The following is a 24478-nucleotide window of genomic DNA, read 5'->3' as shown; positions in this document are numbered from 1 at the left end:
CAGAGAAACGGGCCGCCCCGCGCCCGGGCGCCTCCCTATGGGGCTGAAGGCCCTGCGCCTTCTCGCTCTAAAGAGTTGGGCTTTAGCAACCAATGAATGGGCAGGTGCAGGTCAATGTTTCTGTCCCTAAAAACCAATTTGTTTACATAATAAATAAATAAATGTCTCCACTGGGGTATTTATTGATCAAACGGGGACTAAGGCATTGCATTCTGAAGGCCTCTCAGACTCAATCATACTTTAAAATGTTTCCACTTCCAAATAATAAAATTGGCCACACATTTAATCGAGAGGGAACGCTGAAGCCGCCTGTTCACAGGTTCTTCCTCTTCGCACTAACAGCCCACACCTTGATTTAATCAACGCCTTTAGCGCTGCCAGGACCCCATCTCGCCCAGGTTCAACTTCAGGTGAACTGGATGCACTCCAAGCTTCTCTCCCATCTAACCATGTTCCTTCACGGCAAATTCAGAACACTGTCCCTGTCCATTTCCAGTTCCTCTTTGCAATCCTTTATCCTTTCAAATCTGGCTCTGCCCATTAGGGTCCAGGAGCCCAACTGGGGTTAGAATTTGTCCTTTATCGTCACATCACTAAGACTGCTTATAACACACTGATATTGATGTTTCATATTTAAAAACCAACTCCACATCCTGAGCAGCAACAGCGATCATGTAGATCACCCCCCAGGAGCCAGACATGGTAACAAGTGCTTTGCATAAACCTCATATGTGTAGTCTTGCCAGAGTGAGCTGAAAACGTGAAGAAATTTAATATAATTAGAAATTTCAAGTTCACACTATGCTTTTATTCTTTAACTTATAAACCTTTAATTTGTCCTTCAAAAGTTAATTATAACTGGTGACAGCTTTTCTCAAATACTTCTCTCACGTCCAAGAGGGAAGACTTTAGCCTTCCCCGCACACAAGGGGAGAAGGGGCTGTGTGTAACTGCTAACAACATTCTGCAGTTACATTACTGCGTACAGCTTCCAAGTCGGCTGTTCTTCCAGGGGCTCCCTTCTGAGGGACGTAATGGCTGACAGCTTAACACTGACAAGTTCCAAACAATGCTTGTCTCATTCATAAATTCTCCGAGGCTCCCGGAGCACCACACCACCTTCCGTCACAGCCCTCTGCAGTCGCTGCATCTGGTTTTAAGGACCAAGAAAGGGAAAGGGTTAAATCAGCACAAGTAAGCCGACAATAAACAGTCTACTTCCTAAGAGAAAGAGAACAACTGACTTGCTCTTTGTTAACCTAGGCTGGTTTTTCTGAAATTGACCATCATAACGACCCAGATAAGAAAACAGAGAATGCAGAAACCTCAAGGATATCAAGCAGTGTTTTAAATATTATACAGACAGGGTGTTAATATATGAACAAGGAAGTAGAGTGGTCGACATCATGGCTGTAGAATTAGTCGCCTCCCCCACCATGGCTGGACCTGCCAGTCTCGGGTTACTTATGCACAGAACCGGGAACACTAGTCCTGACCCTTGGGCTGCTGTGAGGATGAAACTAGGTAATGCACATCAGGATCCCCACCTCAGAGTCTGACTCATGAAAAGAATTTGAAATATGGAACTATTATTATTATGTATCTAATATCAAGAATTAACACAATACTTTTAAAATAAGTACATGAAAACCAAAATACCGATTCTGAGGCTGCTGCCCAAGGGGTTGGTTGGTAGACCATGAAGTTGATTCCTGCCTCCAGGCATCGTTCCGCCAGCACCCGTCCTATGTTCTCACACGCCGCCACGTTTTTGGTGCTGTAAAGGTGCTTTTTAATAGCCCACTCACGTGTGGATGCAGAAACCACAACCTGGCCGTTGCGATGCTCAACGAGTGCTTCTACATGGTGCTGAGTCCTTATAACTCGCAGCCTAAATGAGGAGAGAATAAAATCATAAAAGAATCCCAAAGATAAGTGACTTCCGGTGAATACTGCCTAAATATTGTCCTCATTTACTTCAATGTACTTCACCCCGATTTCACTTGGGGAAGGTATTTTTCCTTGCCTTTATGAGGATATCCTCAACAATAAACCAAGCACTTCCGCTCAACCTCTCACGTCAAAGAGAAACTTGGTATTTCTGAGAGTGGAGCTATATTTACCTATTTTAGAAAAGGGTCTGAGTAGATAGAGCTACGTTGCTGGCTCCACACTGGGTGAAGATAAACTTATTCTACACTTGCATTTTCCAGCTCACACCAAAGTAAGTGTAAGATGGATCAAAGCCCTGAATGCATAAAGCAACTTGCATGGTTCCGGGCAAATACAAAGTGTTCAGTAAATAACCATCTTTATACAAGACTCGGAACCCGTCTTCTCGCTTCTACCCTCGCCCTTAAAAACGTCTTCTCCCGAAGGTAACCAGAATGACCTTTAACTCGGACTCCACCTGTAAATCCCCTCACAGGTTCTCGCTGCAGCGGAAGTACAGTCTAAAGTGCTCACTTCGCTTTACAAAGTAAAGAATCCATCGGTATCCCACCTGCTTCCCCGTCTTCATCTCGCACCCTTCACCCGTGTCCACTCCACGGAGACCTCACACCGGGCTCCTGGCCGCCCTGCTGCTCCCTCCGCGGCAATGCTCTTCTTGGCAGATAACTGGGCGCCCCCCCCACACACACATTCAACCAGCACCCTTTTTCAGTGTCCTCCGTGACACCTCTCGTTTGCTTCCGTGCCCCCACTTCCGCCGACCCCTGCTCTACCCACCCACGCGGGCTTCCCGAGAAGGGGCCCCGCAGGCCCTGGCGCGTGGGAATGGCCGGGTGAGAGCAATCCGAGGCCCGTCCCTGTCGGCCGACCTACCTGTGCCAGAACTCCCGGGAGGGCCACACGGTGCCCCAGCCCCGCTCCTTCCGGGCCACGGCCAAGAGTTCCAGATTCCGGGGGTTCCGGTTGGTGAACTCGGGGGCCACAGCTTCGTTTCCCAGAGGGTCGGTTTCAGGCTGCACCTCCGGCGCGGGACGGGTGGACAGCGCCGCGACCCCGCGCCCTGCAACAGAAACCAGCGCACGCGCCTTTAAAAGTGACTCTAAACAAGACCAGACCTTTCCCATCCGTCCCCCCACCTTCTGGCCCTGGACGGGAGACAGAAGGTGTGCGCGGCCACAGGGCGCAGTGACCTCAGACCCCCTCACAATGCTGTCGGCTTGTCCCCCTTCGATGGGGACGTGGAATGTAAGACCCGACTGGCACGGGCACGTTACCCTGCAGGCCCCGGGGAGGAATCTCGGAGAAGAGGGGAGATTACCGGGGTTCCTGCGAGCCGACAACAACTCCCAGCACCTTGACCGAAGCGCCATCGCCGAGGGGACCGTGGGCAAAGCCGAGGGAACGCTTCGCCACCTTCCCTCACCCACGACCCCACGACCTGCCGGGCGCAGCCATGTTAACTCAGGGAAAAGCCTCAGGATCCCGTCGGCCGTCGACCCTCCACCCGGAACTAACAGTTTCACGGCCGCTGAGTGGCCGAGAGGGCCACCTGTTACCTCAGCTCCTCCAATCATCGCTTACGCTGGGGTCACGCAGCCGCCGGAGCCGACCAACCACCTCACAGTAAAGCCCACGGGGGTGGACGCAACCCCTTCGTTTCCGCGACGCCTTTTGCAGATTTGCGCTGGAGCCTGGGAGGGAGCCGGGACTTCGCGCTCCCTTATTTGGGCCTTCTGGTGGCAGAGTTCACCGACCATGACGCCACACACAGCGGTTGGGCACTGGGAGGAGACGGGGCAGAGCAAGGCGCACAGCTTTCTCTGCAGAAACGATGGCCGGCATTTTACCGGGGAAAGCCTTGCCCGTCCCACCCTGGCCCAGCTTGCACTCGGAGCCCAGGAACAAAGCCTGCGACTTGCCGGCTGCTCTCCAAACACGTTCCTACGTGTAAGGAGAACAAGGAAAATATTTACTGTATAAACTAAAATCGTTTTTAAAACACGCAATAGCTGACTCTTTAGTCGGGAGCACTGACCTCTTTTCTGAAGTCAAAAAAATAGCCACTACAATAGCTGTACAATGTGAATGAATCAAAATGAGCAAAAATATATTTCTTGGTGAGCTGCAGTTTTACTAGTTTGTGAAAAACAATTGCTGGTATAAACACGCGAGAGTAGCTCAGAGGCCCCGCTGTACCTTTAAGAAGTGCCCACCCTCCTTCCGTCACATTCCAGGCCCCACCCCACCGTGAACCCCCTTTTCTAGAAGGCACTAGAATGTGCAAATGCGCACGCGCACCCGGGCAATTTCCTCCCGCGGTGCAGGAGCCGGACTTCCGTTCTGCCTTCGCGCCCTTCCTATTCGCTCTCTAATTGGGCAAAAGTGAAGAACCCGCCCTTCCGGCTCCTCACTTCCTACACATTCACGCTTCTCGCCTCCTCCCCTCCTCTCTTTCCCGCCCTGCCCCGCGGCGGCGCAGGGGCTGAGGGGCCGGGTGGGCGGGGGAAGAGGTGGAGTGGTGTTCCCAGCATCCCCTGCGACATCGCCTGGGCCCGGTTCACGCCGCGCTGCCGCTGGTGCTGGTGTGGCCGCCGCTGGGCCTCGGAACCGACGCTAGCCGTCCGCGGTGCACGTGAAGCGCGAGGTGTACCCTGCCGCGACGATGGAGGGACCTCTGTCCGTGTTCGGGGACCGCAGCACGGGGGAGGCGATCCGCTCCCAGAACGGTAAGGACGGGCGAGGCCTCGGCTGCGTGACGCGGAGCGCTCCCCCAGCCCTGCCCGCTGGGGCCGGGGTTCCGGTCTTGGTGCTTCCCTTCTCTCCCCAAAATAGAGTCGGGGTGCGGTGCGTAACCTACCCCCGCGGGTCCGTGCCTTCTGGGCGGGGCGGCAGCGGCCCCTTCCCGTAGGAAAGCGCGGCCGGTTTGGAGACCCGTGGCGGGCGGTGGGTCCCCGGTACCGACACGTGCCGGCCACGCCTGGCGTCCCTTCGGCACCTCTGAGCCCCTCTGTTCCGGTTCTGACCACGCGGAGCATCTCTCAGCCTCGAGGCCTCGTTTGAGGACCATGAGCCGGGAAAGACCAGCCTCCCCGCGCACTCGGTCCCCTGAGGAGCAATGGCTGCAAGGCCCGCGCTGTCGCCTGAGATGCGGTGCCCGGCGTCCAGAGCTCGTCTGTCCTCGCCCGTCGCTGGCAGCCCGTTGAAATAAGAGTAGCCCAGGGACCTAGTTGGACGCTGTATAAGCGATAAACAATGAGCTTTTTCTAGTTAACGTTGACCCGGACCAAAGCACTTGTGGGTGAGCCCCTTTTGGGAGCGCGTGCACTTCCAAGGCATGGATGTCCATCTAACCGTTGATTGATTACGAATTCTTGTCTTGGATGAATTTGCAGTAAAGTCAGAAGCTCTGGTTCGCACTTTTTTTTAATTCACAGATAAAGACTTGATTTTAGTAGGGGTTTCTAAAGAAAAAGTCGCTAGTTTCCCTTATTCTACATGAGGTGACAGAACCCAAATTATGACTGGTAGATGACAGTTTTATTTGAAGGGATTAGGACTGATTTGTAGATTGGGAAAATTCAGGGGCTGTTGGCTGTCATTTACTTTCTTGAAGCTGAAAATGCCCTTTGAAGTAGTGGGTTTTCCTAATTTCATTATTTCATTTCTCTAGTTATGGCTGCAGCTTCTATTGCCAATATTGTGAAGAGTTCTCTTGGACCAGTTGGCTTGGATAAAATGTTGGTGGATGATATTGGTGTAAGTACAGCTAGATGTTTGTGTCTTTAAATTAATTAATGAGATCTTAAATTTTTGCTATGTAGATTCTTGGTTTTTAATCAGAGTGCTTGTATTGGAAGGGGCAGTAAGGTGAAGGTGTGTCAACGTGGTTGTGTTAATGAGAGGATGTCCTGTTTCTGTACATAATTGCGGTTTTTTCCCCCTCCCCTGCACATTGCTTAGGATATCACCATTACTAATGATGGCGCGACCATCCTGAAGTTACTGGAGGTAGAGCATCCTGCAGCTAAAGTTCTTTGTGAGCTCGCTGACCTGCAAGACAAAGAAGTGGGCGATGGGACCACCTCCGTGGTAGGTAGTCGGGTAGATGGCGAAAGACTCGCTTTCCTGGTCAGTCAGAAAATGAACGGGTCAGTTATTTGTTTCTGAGATAACAAGTTACTTAAGAGTGGGGAAATGGGCAGTGATTCTGAAACTAAACTTGAAAAAGCTGATGGTTATAGCTAGTTTGTACACTTTAAGTAGAGAAGACACTTAAGAAATATTTCAATATGGTCCCCTTCTGACCTGAGACTTAGAAATTTCTAAAACCTTCCCTTTATAATTAAATAAAATTTCACGGGTTTATAAAAACAAGATGCTTTTATATTTTACATGCTGGCAAGGCAATCTCATGAGTTCAGAATGGGAGTGTGATCAGCATTATAAATGTGGAGAGCATCCAGCACATTGATATAGAAACAAGTAATTTGCTCTAAAGAAACAATGTATTGTGTGGGGAAATGTTTGCATTTCTAAATTAAACTATAAGCCATGAAAGAATGGACTCTACCTCTTATAAAATAATAAAAATGGTCTTAAAATTAGAATTTCCCCCAAAAGCAGCATTTTTTAACTATTTCTTTTTTTAAATATATTTTTATTGATTTCGGAAGAGAGAGAATGAATCATCAATGATGAGAAAGAATCATGATCGGCTGACTCCTGCACACCCCACACTGGGGCTCAAGCCCACAACTCAGGCATGTGCCCTGACCTGGAATCAAACCCTGACCTCCTGGTTCATAGGTCAAGGCTCAACCGCGGATCCATGCCAGCTGGGCTGAAGTCTTTTTAATTAAATATTTTTAGCCCTAGCTGGTTTGGTTCAATGGATAGATTGTCAGCCTGCAGACTGAAGGGTCCCAGGTTCAATTCAGGTCAAGGGCACATGCCTGGGTTGTGGGCTCGGTCCAATGTGCAGGAGGCAGCCAGTGATTCCCTCTCATCATTGATATTTCTCTCCCCTTCCTCTCTGAAATAAACAAAAGAATTAAAAAAAAATATTTTTAGTGTCCTTAAGTGATTTTTATATTAAGCCAAATAATAACCTAAAATAGTAAAGGCCAGACTCTTGGCATTTGTTGGACACTTAATCTTTAAAAGTAATGGATGGGTAGCCTTTGACTATTGTACTGCAGAACTAGTGTATTAGCCAGATCATTTTACTGGCTTTTTCTTGGTTTTGGCCATTTGAATATGAAACACTGAGTAGAGTTATCTTTTTTCAGGTTTCTGATCAGTTACTCATTTTACTGCCATCACAATTCTGGTTAATATCTGTAATTTTGCTGCTTTTACATACACATTGCACGTAGAGTGCTAGCCTAATATTATAGCCACGAATGTTTTCTCAACAGGTTATTATTGCAGCAGAACTTCTAAAAAACGCGGATGAACTAGTCAAACAGAAAATTCATCCCACATCTGTTATTAGTGGCTATCGACTTGCTTGCAAGTAAGATTGTCTGTATTCAGAGAAAATTTTATATTATTTGATGTAATAATTGCAAACTGTGTTAAAATGTTTTCATTAATAACTACATCTTATTTTTTTTAAGTTACATTTTAGCATTTAAGTGATATTTGAAGAAGTAGGGCCAGTATCTTTTCTTCCCATTTGACTACCACATTTTCTCCTAATAGATTTTAGTGGCTATGCTTATGGGATAGATTAAAATTGCCATGATCTGAAGAGGGAGGATTTATTTGTGTCCTCCTCCTATATGAAATGGCTGAACAGAAAATTGGTGCCTATGACATTTTGACACTGTGGTAAAACAAAAGTTTGAATAGTGAATTAATTTGTAATTGTTTTCTCCCCCACGCTTTAAACAGGGAAGCAGTGCGTTATATCAGTGAAAATCTAATTATTAACACAGATGAACTTGGAAGAGATTGCCTGACTAATGCTGCTAAAACATCAATGTCATCCAAAATCATTGGAATGTATCCTTGTGGTGGTCCAATAAAGTTTGGGCTTTTTTTAAAAGAAAGAACTTGTGTTAGTTTTCATACCAGGTGATGCCGTTTTGAAATTGCCTGTTTCCTTCCCTGCTTCTTTAGGGGGGAGGTAATATAAAGAGTGAAAGTAATATGAACTGCAGGTAGTGATAAGTAATCCTTGTTTTCTTGATGAGATTGCAAAAGGGAAGTGCCTTTGAATTACCCTTGATTTTCATGTTTCCCTGTTCTCCATTCAAGTCTCTTGTTCCCCTTAACTATCGCCTTAGAGATGGTGATTTCTTCGCTAGTATGGTGGTAGATGCCGTACTTGCTATTAAATACACAGATGCAAGAGGCCAGCCTCGCTATCCAGTCAATTCCATTAATATTCTGAAAGCCCATGGGAGAAGTCAGATGGAGAGTGTGCTCATCAATGGCTATGCACTCAACTGTGTGGTGGGGTCTCAGGGTAAGGCTCGGGATGTGGTCACTAACGAGAGTATTAGGTTAAAATTAGCTTTCTGTGGCTGCTTCCTCTTCATCTTCAGGTGAACTATCCAAGCTGTGCACTTACTGTTCTTTAAGGAATGTACGTCACATTGTCAGTTTCTCTTTAGTAACTTAAGCACATAGGAAAAATGCAAGTTAGAAGAAAGTACATGTGTTTAATGCCATAAAAATGTGTTATGTTAAACAAATTGAAATTTGTGTTTACATATGACATTAATCTCATGCTTTATGGTTGGGTGTATAAAATGTACTGTTATTAGTAGTTTCTGTGAAAGGACTTAATATTTTAATATTAATGTTCAATTATAGGCATGCCCAAGAGAATAGTTAATGCAAAAATTGCTTGCCTTGACTTCAGCCTGCAGAAAACAAAAATGAAGCTTGGTGTGCAGGTGCTAATTACAGACCCTGAGAACCTGGACCAGATTAGACAGAGGTACGCTGACAGAGATGTTCAACGTAACTGCATTACATCTCTTTCCTTTTTCCTGGCATAGCTGCCCTTCCGTCAAAGGCCAGTCCCTCCCTCTACAATAAACGTTCTAGATTCTGTTGCATTCTGCCTTAGAGGGTTGCTCCATTTATAGTTCTTTCCCATCTGCATCTTCAGCTACAAACTCTACTGTTCATTCCTTTCTAGATTTCACTCGTGGCTCACACAACTTGCTCTAGTTCCTCCCTCTCCGTTCCCACTCTTTACAGCCAGCCATCTCAAGAGTGATTGACACAAAAACTGTTTTCTGGCGCTTTATTTCTCATTCCTTTTACAGCTTTGTTCTCCGAGCTCCATCTTGCTAAGCTCACTGGTGACTGATACTCACTAGACATGTTCAACCTTCACTTGACCTTGATCGAGTCTTTGACTACTGCTTTCTTGAGATGGTTGGAGGGTGGAGCGGCTCTGTGCTACCGTCTCATCCGTATTCTTGTGCCTGGCCAGCTACCGCCCCCTGCTCTCTCCAGGATAACTCCTCATTCCGTGACCTCAGTTATTATGTGGGAGACTCGCACATCTAGTTCTCTGAGCACCAAACACATGTATTTGTCTGGTTGAATATTTTTTAAAACAACTTGTGATGGTACACCCCAAATCTACTCTTGATTACTTTGATGATGGGAACCCCTCTACTCAGGCAGAAAGCCAGAAAGTATCTTTGCTTCTTTTTTTTTAACCTAATAACTTCTCTCATACTTTTTCACTAAGACCACTTGATTTCTGTCTTCAGATTAAATCTCACATTCACCTCTTTTCCACTTGCATTCTCTTGCTCGGACCATTGCAGAAGCACCCACACTGGTCATCTGGAGGCCACTTTCTCGTTCCTTCCCTCCCAGGCTCCTTCCAATGGCAGCCAAGTCCATGTCATTACTGCCAAGACCAGAGCCTTTTTAATACCTTCCATGTTCCTTACATTGTAGTTTAGCCACAACAGGGACTAGGATTCACAAACGTTCTCCACAAACTAGAATGCTTCCCCCTCCGCCTTTACATACTCTCTGCCTACTTGTTTTAATTATTTTAAATATAGTTTTATTGATTTTGGAGAAGGGAGAGAGAAACATTAATGATGAATCATTGATCACCTGCCTCCTGCACGCCATCTAGTGGGGATCAAGCTCACAACCTAGGCATGTGCCCTTGGCCATAATCGAACCTGGGACCCTTCAGTCTGTAGGCTGACGCTCTATCCACTGAGGAAGACCAGCTAGGACTGTTTTAATTTTTTACTTGCTCTTTAAGTGGTCGGTCTCTCAAAGAAGCTTCTCTTGATCCTTAATCTAAATTACACTCTACTGTGCCTTTCTATGCCTGTCTTCCTGGAGCTTAGCACAGTTTGTGTTTGTATGACTTGGATTGTAGTTCTGAAGGTAGAGACTGAATGATTTCCTTGGCTTTGTAGCCTCCCGTGTTTAGTAGTTGCTGGCATGCAGTCTTTGTTCAGTATATACAAAGAGGTTTGTTTTGAGGTTAATATTCAATTCGTTTTACTTTAAGAATTCTTTGAATTCTCTTATCCACTATTCTTTGAACGGTAGGTGAAATGGCTCCCAGAGCTTGATATCCGTGCATGTCTGCCTGCCTCCTGGAAGCATCACCTGAATGACACAGCGCTATTCAAACGCATGTTGAAATCAACTCTTCCTTCTCATCTTGCCTGCAACCTGCTAGTATGTCTCTTACTCCAGGGGTCGGAGGCTGACCCTCCGTTAGCTAAGCTATAGGCTTTACTCTCTACTCTGCTCATCTGTATTCCCAGTGATTGTCTCCTTGCCTCAGTCCTTCACCTTCCCAGTACAGTTTCCACATTGACATCAGGGGGTCCTTTTGAAAACAGATTTGATGATGCTATTCCTAATTTTAAAAGATGAAGCACTCCAGACTCTTTAACACGCCTACAGGCTTCTTCATGTTCTGGTCCTACCTGCAGTTTCAGCTCTGGGACCCTCTTGACTTCAGACCTTCTTGTCCCATCTGCCAGGATGGATTACTGTCTCCCATGTGCTGGTGGTCTCTGTATTGTACTTGTGGTAGCATTGGCCACGAACTGTGGTTGACAGGCGGCCAGATCATTGAAGGCAGGGACACTTCCTAATCAGAGTTCTTGGTTAGAGATGCAGATTGGGGGTGCTAAGTGGGATTTTTAATGCCTGAAACTTTGATGTGAATTGGACTGATTTAAATTCTGGTCATAAAAGGAAGAGTCGGCCTAACCTGTTTGGCTCAGTGGATAGAGCATCGGCCTGCGGACTCAAGGGTCCCTGGTTCGATTCTGGTCAAGGGCATGTACTTTGGTTGCGGGCACATCCCCAGTGGGGAGTTTGCAGGAGGCAGCTGATCGATGTTTCTCTCTCATTGGTGTTTCTAACTCTCTATCCCTCTCCCTTCCTCTTTGTAAAAAAATCAATAAAATATATTTAAAAGGGGGGGAGGAGTGAAAAAACTTAATCTGCAATTATTTTGTGAAAAATACGGAACTTAAAGCTTTGTTATATGAAAAACACAGAAGGTAACTTTGGCTTACTATGCAAATACTTTATCTGTAGAGAATCAGATATCAGCAAGGAACGAATTCAGAAGATCCTGGCAACTGGAGCCAATGTTATTCTCACCACTGGTGGCATTGACGACATGTGTCTGAAGTATTTTGTGGAGGCTGGCGCAATGGCAGTCAGAAGAGTTTTAAAAAAGGACCTTAAGCGCATTGCTAAAGCTTCTGGAGGTATGTCTTCTGCCAGCTCTCAGGTGTGACGTTTCATGTTTCCTGTACATGACCATGTCTCTTTACATGGGGGTGTCAGTATTAAGCAGCTTCAAAAAAAAACCCTCTTTTCCTTTTACTCCTCCCTGTAATGATTGGTACTACAGATGTATTTATAGGGCCATTTTTCGTGTAATTGGAGTTGTTCTTTAGTTTGCTGAATTTCTTAACCTCAAAATGACAGTTCCATGTCTGGTGCCTAACTGTAAGCCGTAAACTTGTATTTATGCATCACTTTTTTATAAATGTTCCTGAATCTAAGATGGTATAAAAATGTTTACAGATCTTTGTAATTACCTTAATAGCAATTGTTGTGTCAAGCCTGGCCAATTTGGAAGGCGAGGAAACCTTTGAGGCAGCAATGCTGGGGCAAGCAGAAGAGGTAGTACAGGAGAGAATTTGTGATGATGAACTGATCCTGGTCAAAAAGTAAGAGCTACTTTCTAAATTACAAAACTACGTAGGTTTTATTAATGAGTAAAACAGACCCCTTCCCATTTATTTGCTGCTATAGTCTTTTCAATGGTATGAGCAGTTATACGCATGGGATAAAATAACATTAGACCATTGTCAATTGAGATGGAGTAACCATTTCATCTCTTCTGCATGCATGGTCTAGACAAATGTCCTTATGGAAGCAGGATTTAATCAAAGTGCTTAAAATAAATGTCTATTTAGATCTCTTTTATAAAAGTGTTGCTTTAAGAATTTCACTTTTTTCAATAGCACTAAGGCTCGCACGTCTGCATCAATTATCTTACGTGGGGCAAATGACTACATGTGTGATGAGATGGAGCGCTCTTTACATGATGCTATTTGTGTGGTGAAGAGAGTTTTGGAGTCAAAATCTGTGGTCCCGGGTGGGGGTGCTGTGGAAGCAGCCCTTTCCATATACCTCGAAAACTACGCAACCAGCATGGTAAGAACCTCTAGTGACCCGCTTTCTCTCCAAGCAGCGCTCGGGAGATTGTCTCAGGCGTTTTGTTAATCCCCCTCATGAAACTGAAACCCTAAGCTGCCACTGCGTCTTTTGATTTTCTTCCTTTTTAAAAAAAATTGATTTTTTTACAGAGAGGGAGAGGGATAGAGTTAGAAACATCGATCAGCTGCCTCCTGCACAGCCCCTACTGGGGATGTGCCCGCAACCAAGGTACATGCCCTTGACCGGAATCGAACCTGGGACCCTTCCGTCCACAGGCCAACGCTCTACCCACTGAACCAAACCGGTTAGGGCTGATTTTCTTCCTTTTTTGATGCTACCTCATTGTCTGTCCTCTAGGGGTCTCGGGAACAGCTTGCTATTGCAGAATTTGCACGATCTCTTCTTGTTATTCCTAACACACTTGCAGTTAATGCTGCCCAAGACTCCACTGATCTGGTCGCAAAGTTAAGAGCTTTTCATAATGAGGCTCAAGTTAACCCAGAACGCAAGAATCTCAAATGGTAAGTATACAATTTCCCTTTTTCATTGTCGTCTGTATATCAGATGTATCGGTCGTGTTCTCTGGTGGTTTCATTAGCATTGATGTGTCTTGGGTTGTACTAACCCTTCCTGGCCTCTCTGGGTACTCACTTTACAGGATGATCCACTAGAGCAGTGGTTCTCACCTTCCTAATGCCATGACCCTTTAATACAGGTCTCCTCATGTTGTGGTGACCCCCAACCATAAAGTTATTTTCGTTGCTACTTCATAACTGTAATGTCATGTAAATATCTGACATGCAGGATGTATTTTCATTGTTACAAGTTGAACATAATTAAAGCATAGTGATTAATCACAAATATAATATGTAATTATATGTGTTTTCTGATGGTCTTGGGCGACCCCTGTGAAAGGGTCGTTTGACCTACAAAGGGTTGCAACCCACAGGTTGAGAACCGCTGCACTAGAGGAATGCAGGATATTGTTTTGGAGTGATAAATAACCATCTTTAAGCAACCTCTTTATAATACAGTAATGGTATTTACAGCTTTACTACCATGTAGTGCCTTTCTACAACTCTTTTGTGCTAATTTTTGGTAATAGATTTTTCCCCCCTAAATTGCAGGATTGGTCTTGATCTGGTTAATGGTAAACCTCGAGACAACAAACAAGCAGGGGTGTTTGAACCAACTGTAGTTAAAGTTAAAAGTTTGAAGTTTGCAACAGAAGCTGCAATTACCATTCTTCGAATTGATGATCTTATTAAATTGCATCCAGAAAGCAAAGATGATAAGCATGGAGGTTATGAAGATGCTGTTCACTCAGGAGCCCTTGATGACTGATTTCTTTTATTTATAACTGTAAGATGCAGTTGTCTTGTACCTTGCGTATTATACATTAAAAGTAAACGCTTCAAGCCCTGGGTTCTTGTGAAGTGGAAGATGGCTCCCACCCTCACATTGGTCCTGATTTCACATATTAGTGCCTTATTAGTAGAAAGAAATGAGGTTCAAGCTTAGTTAAGCAGGTTTACCCTCTCTGAACACACATTGCTATCCCCATCCCACCCCCAATGCATAGGGCAGCAACACCACGACGTCCACCCTTTCGCTCCATTGTGTGTAACAGGGTAACGAGAATCCGACAGCCGGATGCCCCGAGAGGGTGGCCCAGGGCTATAGCCCCTCCTTGAATGTTGACCTAAAGGGAGAAAAGACTTGTCATTCTGTAGATAGAGGGCTAAAATCCTAAACTAACCTTTTTCCTCTTAATGCTATACCAATAAGCTACCCTCTTTGATTTATACCCATATGGTATCTATCCTAACTTCCCTAGTCCTTCATTTAAAATTTTTTTGGAGCCCTGTTATGTTTGAAGTAAACCAATGCAGTCTAGGGTTTTGGCCTTTCGAAGCAACAGGGTAAATGAACCTGCAGTCCCACCAATTACCATATGGCCAATACCTGGGACTTGCTCTAACTATGCTGTGTGTGTTGTGCTGTTTACAATCTTAAACTGCACTGTGAATGTTCATTTGCAAGCTTTCATGAAGGGCTGCTTAAGTTTACCTTTTCCGGGTTCAATCCAAGTTCCTTAGTTATTGCAACTGAGAGGACTGCAAAGGCTTCATTGATTTCAAATACATCCACATCGTCCAGTGACCAGCCTGCTTTTGCAACCTAAAGGAAAGATTAATGGGAGAGGTCTATTCATTGTACATAAAAAAGAATATATACGATACTGAAGGATCTCAGAAAATGCCATTTGGGGCTGCTACATCAGCCTAGTGACTTCAGGATAAAACAGCCCTTGGAAATTCTAAACTAAAATTTTGAACCAGTAACATCTGTCATGTGTAGGAGAGGTGACAGCATCTGCTCCCCTTGATCCAAATGTTCTGGGCTGCCCTTGGTGTAGGGGAAATAGGAAAGGGGCGAACTTGAGGCTGACTGGAAGGCTTTCTTTTTTCTTTTTTCTTTTTTTACCTTTTTTCTTTTAAATTTATTGATTTCAGAAAGAGGGAGAGACAGATATAAACATCAATGCTAAGAGAAAATCATGCACCAGCTGCCTCCTGCACGCCCCCCTACTGGGGATCAAGCCCGCAACCTGGGCATGTGCCCTTGGCTGGAATCGAACCTGGGACCCTACAGTCCGCAGGTCAACGCTCTATCCACTGAGCCAAACCAGGTAGGGCCCCATTGATTTTTAAACACAGAGGCAGGGAGGGGGAAAGACAGAGAAAAACAGCGATCGGTTGCCTCCTTCCCTCCCCCCTGGAAGGCTTTCACAAAAGGGAAACAAATGAAACCTGATGGGAATGAACATGAAGACAAAGCTCGATCTTGGCATTTTGGAGTGGAAAGGACCTGGGCAAGTTAAGCAGGCAGACCTTAATATGGAATTGCAGGTTATTGGTCTAGAGGTAAAGTAACAGCAAAGGACAGGTGGTGACGTTCTAAAGAAAACTCACAGCTTGCTTTATTGCTGGAATTGGTCCTATTCCCATAATGGAAGGCTCCACTCCGGCTTGTGACCAGGAAACTATCTCGGCTAAAGGTGTCAGCCCACGGTTATCAGCCTCCGACTTCTTCATAAGAACCACAGCTGCAGCACCATCATTCATTCCTGCAAAACACGACTGTCTTGATTTCTAAAATAACACTTATTACAGTTCTGTACCTGTTTACTTTCAGACGTGAGTTAAATTATTAATACATCTTGGCAAAAGCCATTTGCCATATTTCAGACTTCACTGTGTAATTTGAAATGGTAAATTAGGCAATAGGACATAATCCCAAAACATTCCAGTAGGAAAGTGGAAAGATTAAAACAGTGGGGGAGGGAAGGTTAATGAAAAAAATCAAAGAAATAGTCCCAACTTCACGGGAGAACACTGACAACGGATTCTGTTTTTGGAAAAGTACAAAGATACTAGATAAACTGGGGTTTCCTAATTTGCTTTTTCATCTGTGCATCTAGTTAGGATATTGGTAAAGCAAATCCATTCATTCCGTATATATAAAGTTTCTAATCAAGTATGGAAAAAACTAATGACCAAATATACAGAACTACATTTTCCCCTAAAGCTGCTAAAACAAGGTTTTAGAATATAAATAGATAATGAAATAAAAGAAAGAAGGTATTAACGTGGTAGAATTACCAGAAGATGAGATTCCCTAACTGTCCTTCAGAAAATCTAACCTGGCCTTGGCCAGGTAGCTCAGTGGGTTAGAACAGCGGTCGCCAACCAGTGGTCCATGGATCACTGGTGATCTGTGAGGCCCGGAAGATTGGCAACCACTGGGTTAGAGGATCATCCCAATACATCAAGGTTTTGGGTTTGATCCCTGGTCAGGGCACATATAAGAAGTGAATGCATCAATAAGTGGAACAACTTGTCTTCCCCGCTTCCTCTCTCTAATCAAGTAAAAAAAAATGTACCCTAACCTGAAGCATTAGCTGCAGTCACCGTTCCTGTTCCATCCGTAAGGAAGGCAGGCTTTAGTTTAGACATGGCTTCTATGTTGCTCCCATGGCGAGGAAACTCATCTGTTTTCACTTCAATAAGGCCTGAAAAGGAAAATAAATCCTGAGGTCAGGTCAGAGATGGCAGTCAGCACGCTCCGAATGGTGGGCTCCTCAGACCTGATTCATGAAGATCTGTGTTTGAAGATAAGGGTTATTTATTTATTTATTTATTTTAAATATATTTTATTGATTTTTTTACAGAGAGGAAGGGAGAGAGAGAGAGAGTCAGAAACATCGATGAGCGAGAAACATCGATCAGCCGCCACCTGCACATCCTCCACCGGGGATGTGCCCGCAACCTAGGTACATGCCCTTGACCGGAATCGAACCTGGGACCTTTCAGTCCGCAGGCCGACGCTCTATCCACTGAGCCAAACCGGTTTCGGCGAAGATAAGGGTTATTTAAAAAGAACTTTCATTCTAGTAAGAGAAAAGTATCCACACTAATAACATTTATTGTATGTATGTTAGGACAGTTTATGAACACTATGGCCATGAGGCATTCTGAGTGTTTCCATGTCTGAGGAAGGCAGAGAGTCTTTTGTGCAAGATGGCTATGGTCAGACACAGGACTTGGCTGCTTACAGAGGACTGGATCCTGGAGTGTGAGAGCCAGCCTCACTAGAGCTGGACATAAGGGATATCAGTTCATTACTAAGAGAATTTGACTCAAGCACTCCATCTATCTATATACATATAAAAGCTTAAGCAACCACTACAACCAAACAACCAGAACAACCATTCAACACTCACTATGACACTCACTGACCACCAGGGGGAAAACGCTCAACCGTGGTGGTCAGTGTGCTCCCACAGCCAACCTCCCACTCCCGACCCCCTGGCCAACCTCCTACACCCCACTTCCTGCTGGTCAGCAGGCCAACCTCCCAGGATCCCTCCCACGGCTGGCTGGCCCCCCCTATAAGCCTCGATCGCCAGCGAGGTCAAGGGGCCCCACCCATGCACAAATCTATGCACCGGGCCTCTAGTATTAGATAAAAGCAAAGGGACCCATAAAGATCCACCCAAGAAATAGGAGCCGCACACAGAAGCAAGAGGAAGTAATGGATGTTCACCTCTGAGATTAGTCTGAAATAAGCCAGCTGTGGCCTCACAACCCGTCAGTGCTCTAGTTTCTCCTGAAACTGGCCCCACCCACGTAGCAGTGTGGACACTGGGACCAAGTGTCTGGACGCTGGCACAGCTTCCTATGTTTGCTCGCCCCATAAACATGGCCCCACACCCCAAGCCTTATTCAGAGGATCCAGGGGATACCTTTCAGCCTGAAAGGGCTGGCTAGGACACCACTTATACACCAGTCCTATATATTATTCTTTCAGATATTATTCTTTAAAGAGCTATGTTGATGTTTAGATCATTATGATTTATGTACCCACCTTTTCTTTTTTATTTTTACTGATTTCAGAGAGGAAAGGACAAGGAGAGACAGAAACATCAATGATGAGAGAATCATTGACTGGCTGCCTCCTGCACGCCCCACACTGGGGACTGAGCCAGCAACCCGGGCATGTGTCCTGACCAGGAATTGAACTGTGACCTCCTGGTTCATAGGCTGATGCCAGCCAGGCCTGAACCCACCTTTTCTAGAAGGCACAAACACTGGTACAATCTCTTTGTCAAAGTGGCCAGCTTTCTGTGCATTCTCCGTCCTGTTCTGGGACAGAGCTGCCAACTTGTCCTGATCTTCTCTATTCACTTGCCATTTTTTGGCTACATTTTCAGCTGTAAAAAAAAATAGACAAAGCAAAATACAAACATTTACAGGAACTGGTTTTTGGTAGCTCAAGTTTTTCACATTTAAATAAGCACTGAGAGCCCAGCATCGGCAGGCTCGCTGGCAGGCTAAGGGACAGTGCTCTATTGACAATCTTGCCTCCCACTGGCAATGAATATGAAAATCTTGCAGGGACCTAAGAAGCCATTTCCTTTCTTTGCTTCCTTCCTTCTCTCTTTTCCATTAAATAATGTTAAACTTTCAGAAATCTCCTTTATGCAGATTTCCCAATTGTCTATTTTGCCCCAATTGCCTTATCATTCTCTTTCTGAACCATTTGAAAGTTCTAGATATCCTGCTACTTTATCCCTAAATTTTCATTTCAGTGTATATTTCCCCACAAACAAGGCCATTTTCTTATATAACCACAGCTTTCAAAATTAGGAAATATATCATCAATACAATACTATTGTGTAATTCTTGGTCCATATTCATGTTTCACTTGTCCCAATTATGTCTTTTTTTAAAAAATACATTTTTATTGAATTTTAGAGGAAGGGAGAGAGAGAAAGAAACATCAATGCGAAAATGAAACACTGACTGGCTTCCTCCTGCGCGCCCCCTACTCGGGACCGAGCCCCCCACCAAGGCATGTGTCCTAACCAGGAATCAAACCATCAATCTTTGGTGCATGGAATAATGCCCAACCAACTGAGCCACACTGGCCAGGGCCCAGTGATGCTCTTTGTAGCTGATATATTTGTTCAGTCCAGGATCCAATCAGGATCATGCACTGCATTGCACTGTCAATTTCTTAAGTTTTTTTTTATTTGGTAGAGTTCTTCGGACTATCCGTGTTTCTTTTTTTTTTCTTTTTTTTAATTTTATTTTATTGACTTTTTACAGAGAGGAAGGGAGAGGGCTACAGAGTTAGAAACATCGATGAGAGAAACATTGATCAGCTGCCTCCTGCACACCCCTACTGGGGATGTTCCACAACCAAGGTACATGCCCTTGACCAGAATCAAACCCAGGACCCTTCAGTCCGCAGGCAGACGCTCTATCCACTGAGCCAAACTAGTCAGGGCCAGACTATCTGTGTTTCTTAACCTTGATATTTTGGAAGAGCAGGGGTCAGTTCTTTTGTCAAATGTCCCTGATTTGGACTTAAGTGGCCCACTTACGACACATGGTCTCCTGAGGAAAGCCCCCGTGGGGTCACTCACTACATGCTTTTTAACCTTTCTGCAGTGCATTCTCCGCCACCCCCGCCTTACCTGTAATGCCCATGTGGTATTTGTGAAATGCATCTGTAAGCCCGTCGCACAGAATACTGTCAGTCAGTGGTGTCTCCCCAATCCTGACTCCTGTCCTCAAGTGAGCCAGGTGAGGAGCCTGGAAACAAGAAATCCCAATGAATTTAGGCTTGGTTATAACTAGTGCTCTGCCTAGGATACCACTCTTACCTGTTCAGTAACTCTAAGTCCTCATCTAGTCCCCTTGTCACCCTTCTCCCCAATTCGGGCCTAGTCTCCTCACCCCAGGGCCAGGGCCCACCCTGTCTACTCCTGGGAGCCTGTCACTTTCCTACCTACCCATTTCCATTTCCCATCAAACCTCTCTCTTCCGTGTCCTATTTCCTTAAGAACCTCATTCGTTCTTTCCAGATGCAACTAGTTCTCTGTTAAATGAAGACCTCATCCAAGAGTTTAACTGATGAGGACAATGTGCTACTTATTCTGATGGGAGGCATAATGCCTAGTGATAACAACTAGGTTTCCTAATTAACTGAAGGGGAGGCTTTCTGGGAGGGGCACCCTCAACTCTCACCAACTCAATAGCAGCTATACTAGAATAGAAGGGCATGGGAGTCAGAAGATCTATATTTGAATTCTGGCTCTGGGCCTCAGTTTACTTACTTGTAAATTAACAATGACACCATCTACCCGCTAAGGGCTGCTGTGACTGCCCGTATAAAAGCCCCTCGTATATGACTACACAGATATTAGGAGGGTCCCATCATAACCACCCTAATCCTATTTGCTACCTTGGGCCTGTCTTCTCCTGGGCCTCAGCAATGGCTGTGCTCACGGACAATATAAGGTCCTCAAAATTACTTGGTCTGGTCCTGCCACATTAGAGGTGAGTTAATTAAATGTTTGACCAAATATAGCAGGCCAATTTCTGTTTGTTAATCCTCACCTGAGGATGTTTTTTCCATGGATTTTTTAGAGTGGAAGAGAGTAGAAGGAACGGGAAGAGATAGAGAAACAGAGATCCGAGAGAGACACACTGATTGGATACCTCATGCAGGGGGATGGAGCCCACAACTGAGGTACATGCCCTTGACTGTAATCAAACCTGGGACCCTTAAGTGTGCAAGCTGATGCTCTATCCACTGAGCCAAAACCAGCTAGGGCCTAGCAAGCTAGTTTTTAAGTTGATAATTTTGTATGGCCCTCAAATGATGTTATAAATACCCAATGGCCCTTGGCAGAAAAAAAGGTTCCCCACCCCTGGCCTAGGGGCTCCTCAGATCATCCGTGGACCTGCCTGTAGGAAGCAGGGGATATACTTTTTCCTTTTTCATGGCCAGTTTGAGGGATGGAACTTGGTGAAACAAATCCCACCTGGCAAGCTTATTAGAGAAGGGCACCGCTCAGCCGCCCTCTTCTCTGGTTCTGTAGCTCCCAAAGGTGAACAACCTGACCCCGGGGTTCCTCTTTGTCACATGCAGGAAGGCAAGTGGCAACACTGACTTTTCCTCGTAACGAGAAAGAAATTGAAGACCAAGGATATCTACCGACTAATGTTATAGGTTTAATTCAGAAAATATTGTCTCATTAATATTTTAGGAAAACCATCCTCTTCTAATCGCACTGGTTGACAAGCTTTTTCTTCAACCCCAATTTCCCATCTAATTTGAAAAGTAATTAACTTTCAGGTGGGGATCAAGGTTGAATCCATTTTTTGTTTATTTGTTTACTGCTTATTCCAGCTCTGATAATGAATCGATTTACCCTGCCGTGGCATGGACATGAGTTTATTGGCGAGAGGTCTGACAGCCATTTCTCCGGAGGCCTTACCTTGCTCATATTTTCCATGCCTCCTGCAACCACAATGCTGGAGTCCCCTATCCGGATTGACTGGGCTGCAAGGCACACAGCCTTGAGGCCTGACCCACAAATCATTTGGCAGCTCCATGCTGGAACAGAGTAGGGGATCCCTGCTCCCACACTGGCTTGTCGAACCGGATTCTGCCCACAACCTGGAAGGGAAATGGAGGTCGCTCAGCAATGAAAGGGAAAGGTAAAGTACTTGAGTACTTGGAGGCGGCACTATGCAAAATTGGGAGATTGCAACTGTGTCTCCTGCCTGCCCAGGCAAGGCTACCAGAGGCAACAAGGTCGGCCCTAGCTGGTTTGGCTCAGTGGATAGAGTGCCGGCCTGCAGACTGAAGGGTCCCAGGTTCGATTCCGGTCTAGGGCACATGCCTAGGTTGCAGGCTCAAATCCCATTAGTGGGTGTACAGGAAGCAGCTGGTCAATGATTCTCTCTCATCATTCATATTTTTATCTCTCTCTCCCTCTCCCTTCCTCTGAAATCAATAAAAAATATATATTATTAAAAGAAAAAAGACTCCTGTCCTCAAGTGATGAGAGAGAACCACTGATCAGCCACTTCCTGCACATCCTCCACTGGGGATCGAGCCCTCAACCTGTGCATGTGCCCTTGGCCTGAATCGAACCTGGGACCCTTTAGCCTGCAGGCCGACGCTCTATCTCCGCTGAGCCAAACCGGCTAGGGTGTTTTCATATGTTGAGCTTGTATTTTGCAACTTTGCCAACTTCAGTTATTAGTAACCTTTTGCTTTGGGAAGGGAGAGAGATAGAGAGTTAGAAACATTGATGAGAGAGAAATATCGACCAGCTGCCTCCTGCACACCCCCCACTGGGGATGTGCCCGCAACCAAGGTACATGCCCTTGACCGGAATCGAACCCCGGACCTTTCAGTCCGCAGGCCGACGCTCTATCCACTGAGCCAAACCGGTTTCGGCGGATTCCTGCTTTTTAAGCAACACGAATTACAAATGCATTTAAATAAGTAACTTCTTTATAAATTTCTTATGTATTTATTTATAATCCTTACCTTCAGGTCCTTAAGAGTTAAGAGATGAGTGTTGACCAGAAGTAATAGTCTGGCTTTTTAGCAGAAAATGAGCTCCATGAGAATGACAATTTCTATCTTATGTCACATTTCATTTTTCTAGCTGATAGAGAACCGCAGGTGCTCAGTAAATATTTGTGATGTGACTGTGTGTGGGGTGCGGTTACGGTGTTTTGGCCAGGTTCAAGCCTCGGACTAATGAAAGGACAGGATCCTCTCATTGCCACGTGCAAGTCCCAGCTGGAGGGCAGGGCCCGCCCAGCACAATCATAGCCAACGGCTGTGGTTGTGAGCTTGAACCTATGGTCCGAACACGTGGCCCCACGTGCCTTGTGGTAGAGTTCAGGTGCATGTAGTTGAGTGAGGTTGGAACTCAGGAGAATGCTGTAAACAACGTGATCACGCCCCTACTTTGCCTCGTGGCATCTGCTATCAAATAAAGACACGGCTTGTGGGCGCCGCCGCTGTCTCATCAGGGAGCAGCGTCCCACCGAGACCCAGCTTTCATTCTCTTGTCTGTCTTTCTTCAATCCTTTCACTCACACACACACACACACCCCCCCACTCAGTTTACCTTTGGCCGCAACACCTGTGGACAGTACCCCGGCTGAGGGAGGACAGATGTGGGTAAAGAGCTAGCTCATCTTCAAACTGGATCCTGGAGAAGTCACTTAACCCCCCAATCTCACGCGCTCATTTGTAAAATGGAGACACCACGGCCAATAGACTTACTGAGAGAACAAACCAAGGGGATGAAAGGCAAGCACTGACCATAGTGCTTTAAAGGCCCAGCACCAAGCAGGCCCTCAGTAAACACAGCTCTAGTTTTATTATAACGTGGGGAGACACTGGAGAGGTGCGATGTGGAAAAGATAAGAAACCAGCCTGGCAGGTGTCACTCAGTGTGTTGAGCGTCAGCCCATGCACCTAGAGGTTGCTGGTTTGAGTCTGGTCAGGGCACAGGCCCTAGCTGAGGGCTGGATGCCCAGTAGGGGGCGTGCAGGAGGCAGCTGATTGATGTTTCTCATCAGTGTTTCTATCTCTCTATCCTTCTCCTTTCCTCTCTCTAAAATCAATTAAAAACACATTTAATTTAAAAAAGAGAAGAGAAAAAGAAAAACCCGTAGTTGAGCACCCTACAGCAACTGAGTAAGTCTGAGTCACGAGTGTGGGAAGGAGGAAGGGGAGAGTGACTGAAGGTAGCCAGTCTGAGGCAGGACTCAGATATTGAAAGACTTGCCGTCATGAGAAATCAGTGTGCTTCCATCTGAAGGCCCATAGGGGCAAGGGGAGAAAGGAGAATTGGGAAGAGTAACTACAAAACTGCAAAGTAAATACACAGAAAAAATGGATCAGGTCTAAGAAGGGGTAGGGACAAAAGTTGGTTGTTAGTGAGCGTTACCAGTTATCACTATGAATAACTGGAGTTTATACTCAGCAGGAGACTAGTTATGGTTACTCACTAGGCACCTGCAGGGATTGCTGGGTGGGAATCAGAAGAATGGAGCCCTCTGGTGACATACCTGTGCCCATCCCAGGAGTGACTCACCTGCCTGTGAGCAGTGTGAAGCCAACCTGTCTTCCCGGCTCAGAAGTGAGATCATGGGAGTGAGGACCTTACCTGCCTTGCTATCCTTCTATCCCCAGCACCCAGCACCCAGCACCCAGCACAGTGCAGTGCACAAAAGAGGAATCCGATGCATTTTTATGGAATGTGTGACACTGCAGGGAAATACGGAGGGTCGCGCATGCTCTCCCACGTGCCAGACTGGCCCTGCTTCTTCAGAATGAAAAGTCAGGGGAGGAAGGTGGTCTAGGCACCTTCAGGGCTCAGGACAAATACATGCAGGAGAGACTCTATTCCCGGGACTTGGCAGAGTGGGGGGCGATGGAG

The 24478-nt window shown here is 45.8% G+C and overlaps 3 protein-coding genes across 3 annotated transcripts in view; 1 reads left to right on the top strand and 2 right to left on the bottom strand.

The window, feature by feature from the left end:
• Positions 1-790: 790 nt before the first annotated feature.
• MRPL18 (mitochondrial ribosomal protein L18) lies at positions 791-3469 on the bottom strand. The gene is made up of 4 exons (XM_006757694.2): positions 3272-3469; positions 2827-3013; positions 1660-1891; positions 791-1150 (listed from the first exon to the last, which is right to left on the bottom strand). The coding sequence occupies exons 1-4, from the start codon at positions 3321-3323 to the stop codon at positions 1079-1081; spliced, it is 543 nt and encodes a 180-aa protein (XP_006757757.2). The 5' UTR covers positions 3324-3469; the 3' UTR covers positions 791-1078.
• A 977-nt stretch (positions 3470-4446) lies between these two features.
• Positions 4447-14072, top strand: TCP1 (t-complex 1). Its single transcript, XM_006757693.2, has 12 exons — positions 4447-4679; positions 5624-5709; positions 5914-6042; positions 7371-7468; positions 7849-7959; positions 8244-8425; positions 8776-8902; positions 11512-11687; positions 12032-12155; positions 12453-12645; positions 13006-13169; positions 13776-14072. Exons 1-12 carry the CDS (start codon positions 4616-4618, stop codon positions 13990-13992), a joined length of 1671 nt encoding a protein of 556 aa, XP_006757756.1. The 5' UTR covers positions 4447-4615; the 3' UTR covers positions 13993-14072.
• ACAT2 (acetyl-CoA acetyltransferase 2) overlaps positions 13982-24478 on the bottom strand; it is an 11558-nt gene continuing 1061 nt past the window's right edge. The window contains exons 4-10 of the mRNA XM_015560020.1: positions 21503-21684; positions 19694-19811; positions 18281-18424; positions 16601-16723; positions 15624-15778; positions 14719-14829; positions 13982-14350 (exon numbers count right to left, since the gene is read on the bottom strand). Coding sequence (XP_015415506.1) covers positions 14180-14350; positions 14719-14829; positions 15624-15778; positions 16601-16723; positions 18281-18424; positions 19694-19811; positions 21503-21684 — 1004 coding nt within the window. The 3' untranslated portion in view covers positions 13982-14179. The remainder of the gene's footprint in view (positions 14351-14718; positions 14830-15623; positions 15779-16600; positions 16724-18280; positions 18425-19693; positions 19812-21502; positions 21685-24478) is intronic.

Source organism: Myotis davidii, unplaced genomic scaffold (assembly GCF_000327345.1).
Source record: "Myotis davidii unplaced genomic scaffold, ASM32734v1 scaffold1494, whole genome shotgun sequence".
Lineage (NCBI taxonomy): Eukaryota > Metazoa > Chordata > Mammalia > Chiroptera > Vespertilionidae > Myotis > Myotis davidii.
The sequence above is the reverse complement of the archived record's forward strand: the minus strand, read 5'-3'. Positions and strand labels throughout refer to the sequence as shown.